Genomic DNA, 11904 nt, shown 5'->3' on the forward strand with positions numbered 1-11904 from the left:
TGGTGCCTTAATGTCAGGACTGTAAATTAGCTCCCAGCACCGAGGCGACCTTGAGGAGTTCTCTGCAGGGTTTAGCATCAGGGGGAGTGGAGCTGGGGGGGGGGCAGAGGACACATGTGGGTGCCCCATGCCCAGCCGTGCCTCAGTTTCACCAGTGCAGGGAGGGATGCTGCTGTGCTGGCAGAGGTTAGTGCACTCTGAACTTGAACCTGCAGGCTGCTGCAGCCCTAGGTCCTGCCAGAGCCCCCATCACCACTGCAATCCCCCAAAATCTGTGGGGACGGTCACCTCCATGTTGGCATTAGGAGCGACAGCTCTGGGAGCCGGTGTGGCCCCTACCAACCCTCAGGTCCCCAAAAGACCCCTGATCCCAGCAGATCCCAAGCATCCTTTGGGATCCCAAGGAGATGGGGACTGGAGAGGGCTCATCCATCCACACAGCTTCACCTGGGTCACGGCCACGGTCAAACCCTCCTGGTGGGGATCTCTGCTCTGACCCACCTCCAGCATGCAATGGGTGAAGGAGCCAGGGCAGCACCTTCGCTTAGCATCTACCTACTGACTGCAAAGTTACCTCCCAGTTATCGATTACCTCCCCAGCACCGCCACACGCATGTGTGCATATACATACACCCAGGTGCTTGCATGCATACACAGGTACATAGGCAGACGTGCATGCACACATGTATATGCACCTTCATGAATGCATATACATATACACATGCATACACATATATGCACATTCAGGTAAGCACTTATGTGCACACACATGTACACGTGCATATGTGCATGCACACGCATTCATGCACACGCATATGTATGCACATTCAGGTGTGCACACACTGCACTGGGCTTGTTTGCAGTGCAAATCCTGCTGTGAACTGGGCAAGCACCCCAGTGGGTGCTGGGTGGCCATATCCTGTGCACCCCCACCCCTTTCCCATCCTCTTTTGGGGGTCTCCTTGCCCTTCCCCAGGAGGAACCAGCCCTGGGGTGGGGAAGGACACCCCCCCATCATCATCATCTCAGCGCATCCCAGGGCTGGTATGTTTGGCCATCGCTCGCCCAACTGCCAGGCGCTGAGCTCATGGCAGCCAAACAGCTACTTAATCGATCGATTGAGACATTTATCTGCTTCCCTCCCACCACCCATTGCTGTTGGATTGCTTCCAGGTCGCTAAAATTAGAAGCCGTCAAAGCAGGGAGGGGGAAGCACGGCGGGAAGAGGGGTTGAGGGTGTCTGTGTGAGGAGCATCAAGGATGGTGGCGTGGGTTGGTGGGATGAGGGCTGGAGGGTGCACCTTGATATTAGGTGCCTGCACAGGGACGTAGAAGGGATGCGGACAGCAGCAGCTGCACCAGGAATGGGGTTGGAGGGACCAGAAATGGTGTTGGATGGACCAGAAGCAGCATCAGATGCACCAAGGACGGGGTTGGAGGCACCAGGGATGAGTTTGGAAGCACGCACAGGGATGCAGCAGGGAGGGACGCAGCCGGGCCGCTGCTCGTCCCCCCACCAGCTCCCTCTCAGGCAGACCCAGCCAGCCGTGAGCAATTCCAAACCGGGGGAAAAAGAAGGATAAACCCCATCCCCGTGGCAGCTAAAGGCTGGCAAGTTGTAACTAGCCTTGGGGACAACCCACCAGGGGGTGGTGGCACCGCAGGGACCACCTGGGAGCTCCCTGGGTGGGGGGTGTGTGGTAAATGCTGCTTTTCCCCTCATTTATTTGCCCCTTGGAATCAAATAAAGGCTTTTTAAGTGCTTCAACTGATATATTTTAATTTTATACCCCGGGTCACCCCGTAAGGTGACAGTTTGGGGCCAGAGGGACATGAAGTTTCCCTGGGCTGACACAGAGGGGCCAGACTTGCTGCTTTTAGCTGCAACTCGACAGGGAAAAGGGAATTGAAATGGGAACACGAGGCGGGAATTTTATATTTTCCCTGGACATATTCTCCACTATTAAGAAAAGAAAAGAAGGAATAACATAAAAAAGAAAGACTGCAGCTTGACGGCTGTGCCAACCCCCCATGCTGCTCCAGCAGCACTCAAAAATTTTAAAGATTTTTTTTTGTTGTTGCTATTATTTTTAATTCTCCCCCCACCAGCTTGGCTCCTTAGCTCTGATTGACTGTGACTGACAGCTCTGCCCATCATTTTCAACAAGAGTCACTGCTGGATTTGCAGCTCCCACTCCCTGTATCAATATAATCGGAATTTTTATAAGGAATCTGCATCCGTCCGGGAGGGTTTAAGCCCCCCCTCCCATGGGGGTCCCAGCGCTCCCCCCCCCCAGGACAATAACTTTTCCCTGTGGCCTTTTCCAGCTTGTCCTTGAATTAAGGCCTCGTGTCCCGCTTGGTGTTTATTTAAAATATTCCCGGTGGAGGTTATTTATAGGGGGGTGAAATGGCACTGGGCTCGTGCCGCTGCTTTGAAAAGGCCATTTCTGACTTTTCTTTAATGGGCTGTTAAAAATGTGCAATAAAACGCCCCCCCCCCCCCCCCCCCCCCCCAGCCGCAGGCTGGGAGCTGAGGGGGGACCCAGCCTCTGCCACTGGGACATACAGGGATCAGACTGGAGAGCACACTGGGATCAGACTGGGAGGGGAGGGCTACTGGGCGGTCATACTGGGGTGATGGTGGGACTATACTGGGATCAAAGTGGTGGAGCATACTGGGGTTATTCTGAGACCATACTGGGATAAGTCTGGGGAGCATACTGGGATGCTACTGGGAGCATATAGGGCTCAGATTGGGGCACATACTGGCATGAGACTGGTATCAGACTGGGGAGCATACTGGGATGATACCGGGATCAGACTGGGAGGGCACACAGGGATGAGACTGAGGCTGCACACCCGGATAAACCTGGAGGCCACACTGGGATCTGACTGGGGCTGCACTGGGCTTTCACTGGGGGCTCATACTGGTAGGACCAGGAGAGGCTTATACTGGGACTGCACAGGAACCACACTGGGGGTGGATAGGGTTTAACTGGGATGAGCCTGGGACCAGCCCATGCCCATACTGGGAGAGGACAGAGCCCACTGGGCTCAGCTGCTGCCACTTTTCCTTCTAATCCCAACTGCAGCCAAAAAAGATTTTTAAAAAAAAGGTGTGGAATTTGTCAAATTCCATTTTTTAAAAGAAGATAAATAAAAAATAATAATAATTAAAAAAACCAACCCAGCCCACGAGCAGCAGGGGGGAAGCACACAGCTAATAAAGAAAAAAACCCATTGAATAAAAAAATTAATAATAATATACATTTGCCTTGCCCACTGGAGGGAATGAGGATATAATATAGGCTTTTATTTTATTTTCTCTTTATAAATAGTCCCCCCTCTCCCCGTGCCCCGCAGGGGGAGGCGCCGGCTGGGGGCCGCTTCCCCCAGCACTCACGGTTTAGCGCCCCAAAACCTGCTTTTCTCCCTTAAATAGGGGGAAAAAAATCCCCCCCAGCAGCATCCCTGTCCCTGGGTCCCCATTGCTGGGGTCACCAACCTCGGTGTCCCCATCTTTGGAGTTCCCTCCTCGGGGGTCCCCATCTTTGGGATCCCATCCTTGGGGTCCCCATCCTTCATGTCCCCGTCTTTGGGGTCCCATCGTTGGGATCCTATCTTTGGCATCCCATCCTTGGGGTCTCAATCTTGGGATCCCTGTCCTTGGTGTCCCCATCTTTGGGGTCTCCTCCTTGGGGTCCCCATCCCGGGACAGGGTGTCACTGCATGGGGCCGTAGGGCCAGTTGAGGGTGGCACCGGCAAGCAGCATGTCGCGGATAAGGGTCTCGATAGGGGTCTTGCCGACCAGGCGGCTGAAGAAGAGCTGCTGGATGCCAGGGGCGGACACGCTGCGGAGGGCAGGCAGGCGCAGGAGCAGGCGCCCGAACCGGCTGGGCTGGCTGGGGTGCTGCCGCCGCACGTGCTCCTCCAGTGCGCACTGCGACTTCTCCTGCAGGCCGGCCACCTGCCCCGGGTCCGACAGCCCCACTGCGTCTGCCCCGGGGCAAGGAGAAACTGAGGCACGGCCCCGCCCCGGCGGAGACCCTGCCCCTTTAGCTCCACCCATTATTTCCCTGGACACCCAGACCTGCCCCATCAAGCCCGCCCCCTTAGGCTTACCCCATTGGAGCCCCACCCCATTAAGCGCCACCCTAAGACACACCCCACTTAGCCCCACCCAGTCGTTCCCAGCCAATTCATTCCCTGCACACCCATTGATGCCCACCCCCTTGCAACCTCACTCCATAAGCCCCACCCCGTTGGAACCCCACCCCCCTACCTCACTAAGCCCCCCTTCATTTAGCCACACCCCATTCAGCCACACCCCATTCAGCCACACCCAGCCATCCCCAGCCCATTCATTCCCTGCCCACTCATTGACACCCACCCCATCGAAACGCCACCCCATTGGACACCCCCCACCCCAATAAGCCCCACCCGTGACACCACCCCCTTAAGCCCCTCCCCCCTTGCGGCCCCGCCCCTCCTCACCAGGGGAGAAGAGGGCCACGGCCTTGAGGCAGGCGTACTCAGCGGCGTCGACGCGCAGTGCCTTCAGCTTCTCCACCTGCTCCTGGAAGAGGCGGATGTGATCCATGAAAGCCACCACGCGGTCGGCAGCCATCGGAGCGGCGTGGAGCCCGGCGGCGGCCAACAACGGGGCAGCGTGCAATGGTAAAGCCGACTGCGCCGCGTTCAACACAAAGAGCTCGCTCCAACCCAACCGGAGCAAAGCCACTTGATCGGAAAGTTGCAAATCCGGGAAGAAAGGGATGCCCTTGGCCCATTCAATGGCGCTGAAGAGGAGGCGAGCGGCCAGCTCACAGATGCTCTCGATGCCGACCACACCGCTGGGTTGCAGGCACTGGGAGCCGTAGCGAGCCGGGGGGTACGGTTCGGCGCGGAGCAGCAAGGAGATGAAGCCGCTTAAATAGCTGTGACCGCCATAGGGATCCCCGGGGACCACGGGATATTGGCTGGGACTGCTCGGGGCGTGCGCCATGCGGCCTCGCTGCACGGCTGTGGAGGGGAGCAGGAGGTCAGCACCCCAACCCACCCCCCCCCCCGTGCCATCACCCCTGTGTCTTGGCCAACGCCCCCCCCCCCGCCATTCCCCAGGGATTAAATACAGAGGCTGGGGTGCAGGGGGGGCTGTTAGAGGGTCCCCAGGGGATGGTGTGCTCCCCACCCGTGTTAGAGGGGGGACATGCCACCCAGGATGGGGACAAATTTACCACTACCCCACCTCCCCCCCGGTGACCCCCCCAGCACAACGCACTGGGGCTCCCCTGTCTGCCAGCTCCCACCCAGCTTTTCACAGGCACACTGGATTTGCACACCACCCCCCACCCCCCTCGCAAACATTTGGGGTCACCCCCTTCTTGCAAGGGGACGGTGCTAACGAGGGTCCCCAAGGAGATGCTGGGGGGGAGGCAGCAGGAGCTCCCCTCTGGGTCCCATCCCTGGGGTTTTTTGCACTTTGGCCTTAAAAAACTCCAAACTGGTGTTTGGTTGTTTTTGGTGTTTTCTTCTTCTTGGTGATGCTGTGCAGTGGGTGGGGGGTCCAGCCTCCTCCTCCCCAGCGCCTCCAGCTCACCGGCCCCCACCCCCAGCATCGCCGCCCCCCGTGGCGAGGGCAGGCTCTGAGCCAGGCTTAGCCTAATGCAGCGTGACAGTCCCAAGTGTCAGCCAGCGGTCGGGATCGGGGGCCGTGGGAACAGGGGTCCCCAGAGAAATGGGTGTCCTCCAGGATTGGGGGGTCCCCCAGGATCGGGGGTGCTGGGGGCCTTCTCCTGCTCTCACCCAGCCCTGGGGGTGCAGCGTGTGGCCCCAAACCTTCCCTCTGCTCAGCATCGCCCCAACAGCATTTGCCAGGGGCGGCCCCCTCCTCGCTGCCCACACCCCCTCTCTTTGCACCATGAACTTCCCAACCTTCTTTGCAACACTACAACCCCTCCCTTTGCAAGACCACTAACCCCCCCTTTGCATCACCCCAAACCGCCTTTTCATCACCATGTACCCCCAAACCCTCTTTGTTCCTCCATGAACCCAAATCCTCTTTGCATCACCACGCCCCCCCCACTTTGCATCACCCCAAACCCACTTTGCATCACCACGACCCCCTCCTTTGCATCACCACGACCCCCCCTTTGCATCACCATGACCCCCTCCAACCCCTTTTTTCCTCCTTTTTGGGCAAAACAATTCCTTCAACCCACTGGTGTGTCCTGGAAGGAAATGAGCTTTTTTTTAGCCAAAAAAAAGACACGGGAGCAGCCGTGGACGGCTTCCTCCCCCTGGCTCCATCCGCCCCCCAGCTCACCCCACCCCTGACTGGGCTGGATCCAGGAACTAAACAAGCCGATAACTCCGAACACCTGCTCCCTTGGCCCCGCCACAGGATCAGGCCTCACGTTCCCTGTGTCTCATCCTGGACGATTTTGGGGAAACCCAAATTTAATCCAGCTTTCCCAGCTAAATCCTGCTCCCAGTGTTTGCACCCCCAGCATCCTTAGGGAATAAACTCAGCCCAAAGCAGCACTCGGCTCCTGAGCTGCTGGTTTCAGTGCTGGCTTCGGTGCTGGATTCAGTGCTGGTTCCCAGCTGGGAACGCCGGGATAAGGAGCATCACAAGGAGCATGAGCCGGCGGGTTTGGGACACCCTAATTTGAGCTGGAGCATCCCTGCTCTGGCACGGCCAGAAATGCCATGATCGGACAGGGAAACTGAGGCATGGAGCAGCCAGACCCAGTAAATTAAATCCCCGGAGAGGCTGAATGCCCGAACGCTTTTCAACATTTCCCATGCCTGGAGGTGCTGCATCCCGCAATGGCTTCATGCACATCTCAGGACAGCTGGGAACCCCTCAAAAATCAGACCCAAGAGGCGGGTGCATGCGGGAAATGGGGAATCCTGCCTGGGGATTAACACCACGCCAGGGGATCCACTGCGACCGGGCCCATCGTGCCAGATCCTGGCGTTAAGCAGCAGCAGCAGCAGCAGCTTGTGGCAATTCTGAATTGAAACAAAAATGAAAAAAAACCCAAAACCAAAACCCAACAACCACCCCAAAAAGCTCAAATCTGACCCCAAACGACCCCACTAAGTAGGGGTTCTCCAGGGCAGGGAAATGGGAATTCGCCTGGATTATTTTTTTTTAACCCAGGGAATTAATCCCCGGCTCTAGCTGCATGAAGCGGGCAGAGATTTGCTACGAGGGGGTCTCGCTGCGCCCAGGACCTCTGCAAAAATCCCCTCCCCAGCCTCCAGACATCCAACCGGCCTTTTTTGGGGAAGAAAAGGGAAAATTGAGGGTTAGGCTTGAGCTGATTTTGTCCCGGAGCCCGGTCCCACCTAATTCACATTTATTTGTGCAAGCCGTGGTACGCCGCTGCAGCCGTGCCAGGACACTGGGGGAGTGCCTTTCCCACCTCCCACCACAATTTTCCACCTTATCTGAATTTTTGTGATTTTTTTTTTTTTTTTATGCCAGAAAAGGTGACTTCTGAATTTTCAGGATTTTTTCTCTGCTAGAAAAGGCAACTGCTGAATTTTCGTGATTTTTTTTTTAATGCTAAAAAAAGTGACTTTCCGGGTGGGAGCATCACTGCCATCGCTGTTGCCGAAGGACAAGCTCATCAATGCTGACTCAAGGGGTTGCAGAATAAATCCCCCATTTGGCTGAGCCCAGCCTGGGCCCTCGCTATAATTATTTAGAAATACTAAATTTATAAATAAGGACCTTGAATATAAATAAGAACCCCCCCAGGTCCTTATTCAAGCAGGGAGGACGCTGCATGGCAGAGATTTGGAACTGAGGTTTCGGCATGGTGGCAAAACTGATGCCCCAACACCCTGTTTTGGGCTTAACCCCCCCCAAATCTGCTTTAAAGCTCCTGCTTTTGGGGGGGGGAAGAATAAAATGGACCCAAAAATGTGATGATGGGGCTGGTTGAAGGCAGAGGCACAGGCACATGGTGTATCGCTGGGAGCTTGAAATGTGATTTTAATCCCGGTCACGCTAAATATTCAGACTAATTAACTTCAGATTTACCAGACATTCGTCCGAAAAAGCCAAATTCGCAATCTTTTGAAGAATATCTGTATTATTTCCCTCAAATCCCTGGGATTTTTAGCAGCCACATCCCTGGGCTACATATAATGGAGAGGAAAAGTAAATTGTCCCCATCTCGGCATAGACCTGGACCTATAAACTGAGCCTAAGCTAAACCCAAAAGAAATTTAAAGTTGAAAAGAGGAGTTTCTATAATGATATAATTAAGCGGAATAAGAAACGGGTTCTCTCGGCAGAGCCTTTCCCATGGGAAAAGCCAAAAAAATAACCATGCGGGGATTTATCCCCTCAAAGGCAAAGTCAGGGAGAGGGGGAGCCCCAAAATCTCTAACTGGGGGGGAGTGTGTGTGTGATGCTGAATTTGAGGTTGCAAAAAGGAGGCACGAGCTGAAGCCCTGGAGGAGGACGGAGACAGATGCGGGGGGGTTGGTGGCGTTGGGAGATGCTCGGTCACTGCCGAGGGAAGTTTTGCCTGGATTTGGGGATGCTCGCCCCAAAATGATGGGGCTGAGGGACAGAGAGAAGATGAAGAGCGAAAGCAAAATGAAAGAGAAGAGGGAGAGGAGTGTTCTCTTTCCCTTTTCCTCCTTTTTCTTTCTCTTTCTTTCTCTGCCAGCCCTTTCTCACTCTCTTTCACTTCCTTTCTTTTACTTTCTCTTTCTCCAGGCACTCCTTTCTCTTTCTCTCCGTTCCCTTTTTCTTTCTCTTTTTCCTTCTGGTTTCTTTTTTGCTCTCTCCCGTTCTCACCTTCTTCTTTCTCTTTTGTCTTTACCATTCAGGCTTGCTCGCTCCCCCCTCTTCCCCTCTCCTTTCCTTCTCCACTTTCGCTTTTTTGTTCCTGCACTTTTCCCTCCTCTTTTTTCCTCCCTTTCCCCTTTTTATTTTCTTTTTTTCTCCCCCTTGCTCTTTTCCACTTTTCCTCTCCCTTTCTTTTCTGCCTTCACTCTCACTCTTCCTCACTCTCGCTGTTCCCTTTTTAGCACCCACTCCCTCTTTTGCATCCTCTGTCCTTTTCCAGCCTCTCGCCTTCTTTTCTGTCCCCCTCCTTTGGCACTCACTCTCTCTTCTTCTTCGCCACCCTCTCTCCTTTTCCATCCTCTCTCCCTTTTTTCCACCCCCTGTCCCTCTTCTGCACCCTCTCTCCCTTTGTATCCTCTTTTTGCATCCCCTCTCCCTCTTCTCCACCTTCACTCCTTTTTCCATCCCCTCTCCCTCTTTGCCACTCTCTCTCCTTTTCCATCCCTTCTCCTTTAGCATCCCATCTCCCTCTTTGCCATGCTCTGCCCTTCTTTTGCACCCTCTCTCGCTTTTGCATCCCTTCTCCTCTTCCATCCCTTCTCCTTTTCCATCCCTTCTCCTTTTCCATCCCCTCTCCTTCTCTTCCACCCTGTCCCTCTTTTCCAACCTCTGTCATTCTTTTGCATCCTCTCTCCTCCTTTTCCATTCTCTCTCCTTTTTTAATCCCTTCTTCTTTCCCAGCCCCTCTCCTCCTCTTCCACCCTCTCTCCCTCTTTACCACCCCCTCTCCTTCTTTTTTATCCCTTCTTTTCCACTCTGTCCCTCTTTTCCATCCTCTCCCCTTTTCTACCCTCTCTCCTTCTTTTCTACCCCTTCTCCCTCTTTTCCACCCTCTGGTCTTCTTTTGCGCCCTCTCTCCTTTTCCATCCCCTCTCCTTCTCTATGCATTCCCCTTTTCCAGCCCCTCTCCTTCTTTTCCAACCTGTGTCCCTCTTTTGCACCCTCTCTCCTTCTTTTCCATCCCTTCTCCTCCTTTTCCATCCCTTCTTCTTTTCTGTCACCTCTCCCTCTTTTCCATCCTCTGTCCTTTCCCAGCCCCTCTCCTCCTTTTCCACATTCTCTCCCTCTTTACCATCCCCTCTCCTTCTTTTCTATCTCTTCTTCATTTCTATCCCTTCGCCTTTTCCACCCTCTGTCCCTCTTTTCCACCCTCTCTCCTTCTTTTCTATCCCTTCTCCCTCTTTTCCACGCTTTGTCCTTCTTTTGCACCTTCTTTCCTTTTGCATCTGTTCTCCTTTTCCATCCCGTCTTGTTCTTTTCTATCCCTTCCTTTTTTCCAGCCCCTCTCCCGCTTTTTCACCCTCTGGCCTTTTCCAGCCCCTCTCCTTCTTTTCCACCTTCTCTCCCTCTTTTTCCAGCCCCTCACCTGTTTTCCAGCCCCTCTCCCCTTTTCCATCCCTTCTCCCTCTCCGACTTCTCCCCACTCACCCTCCCTTCCCTTTCCCTCCCCTTTCCTCCCGGACCAATCCCCCCCCCCCCCCCAAAGCCCCTACTCCCCAACCCCCCTCCCAGACCCCCCCAGACCCCCACCTTCCCTCCGCATCCCCACACGCAGACACTTGCGGAGCCGGCAGTACTGGCACTGGTTGCGGTGGGGTTGATCCACGGGGCAATCCCGACCCCCCCGGCAGCTGTAGGAAAGATTGCGACGAACGGAGCGTTTGAAGAAGCTTTTGCAGCCCTCGCAGGTCACCTGCCCGTAGTGCTTCCCGCTCGCCTTGTCCCCGCACACCAGGCAGTCCCCCCCCGCCTTCCCCGCCACCTCCGGGCCACCAGGAGGAGGAGGAGGAGGAGGAGGAGGAGGAGGAAGGGGAGGCTCCGGCCACGGCCCCGCAGTCAGGGCCATGCTTGGGGGGGGAGCCCCCACCCCCCCCCGGGTGAAATGGGGTGTCTTTGCTGGAGAAGGATGGGGTTGGAGGGGAAGGGGAGCTGGGGGAAGTAAGAGATGGAGAGGGAGAGCTGGGTTGGGCGGGGGGGGGGGGGGAGCCGGGATGGGAAGGGGGGGTGTCCGGGGTGGAGAGGGGTGTCCGGAGTGGAAGGCTGGGAAAGGGGGTCCCGGGTGGAGATTTGGAGGAGGTCCGGGGATGGAGAAGGGAGGTCCGGGATGGGTGGGCAAGGAGCCCCGGGATGGAGATGGGAGCCCCGGGATGGCGGGGTGGAGAAAGGAGCCCGGAGCAGGGAGCGTCCGGGCTGGGGGAAAAGCCCCTCCCCGAAAGGACCCCCCGGCCTGGGAGGGACGCCTGGGCTCCGGGAGAGGGGACGGGGAAGGACTGGCGGCGGCGGCGGCGGCGGCGGCGGAGGAGAAGAGAAAAGTTAATTCTCCTCCCCGCGGGGGCTGCCCGGCGCCGCGGGAGGGTCCGGGGGGGCCGGGCTGGCGCGCGGCGGGGGGGGGGGGGGGGGGGGGGGCGGCTCCCGGGGGCGGGGGATGGGGGGGGACCGGCAGCCCCGGGGCTGCTGGCGCTGTCCCCTGTCCCGGCCCCGGACGCCCCCCGCGGGGAACCGGCCCGACAGCCCCGCCGCCACGGGAGAGGAATCGGGCGCGGGGGGGTAGGGGGGGCGAGGGGTGCGGGGGGGTGCACGGAGCCCTGGGCACCCCCCCGTGCGTGGGGGGGGTGGGGTGGGGTGGTGCAGGGACCTCCGTGCAGCGGGCGGGGGAGGAGGGTTGCAGGGACCTGAGTGTGCAACGGGGCGGGGGGGGGGGAGTGTGTGCAACGGGGGGGTGTGTGCAGGGATCTGAGTGTGCAATGGGGGGGGTGTGCACGTGGGTCCGCGTGTGCAGTGTGTCTGCGTGTGCAGGACCGGAGTGTGCGAACGCGGGTGTGCGTGCGTGAGGTTTTCGAGGGTCACGTGGCGGCGGGGGCAGCGCCGCCAACCCCACCCCGCCCGTAGAAGTCCCGCTGTGCCATATAAGGGTATGTAGGGCGGGGCGTGCCACAGTCACCCTCCCCCCGTCCCCGCCGCGGAGGGGTGGAGGGCTTGCAGCCAATCAGGGAGAGGCGGAGCGGGGTAAAGCGGTGGGGCTAAA

General features: G+C 57.0%; 1 protein-coding gene across 1 annotated transcript; it reads right to left on the reverse strand.

Annotated features, from left to right (window-relative positions):
• Positions 1–3260: 3260 nt before the first annotated feature.
• LOC126041183 (nuclear receptor subfamily 2 group F member 5-like) lies at positions 3261–11156 on the reverse strand. Its single transcript, XM_049806540.1, has 3 exons — positions 10410–11156; positions 4499–5026; positions 3261–4000 (listed from the first exon to the last, which is right to left on the reverse strand). The coding sequence occupies exons 1-3, from the start codon at positions 10723–10725 to the stop codon at positions 3726–3728; spliced, it is 1119 nt and encodes a 372-aa protein (XP_049662497.1). The 5' UTR covers positions 10726–11156; the 3' UTR covers positions 3261–3725.
• Positions 11157–11904: the final 748 nt, after the last annotated feature.

Source organism: Accipiter gentilis, chromosome 7, assembly GCF_929443795.1.
Source record: "Accipiter gentilis chromosome 7, bAccGen1.1, whole genome shotgun sequence".
Taxonomy (NCBI): domain Eukaryota; kingdom Metazoa; phylum Chordata; class Aves; order Accipitriformes; family Accipitridae; genus Astur; species Astur gentilis.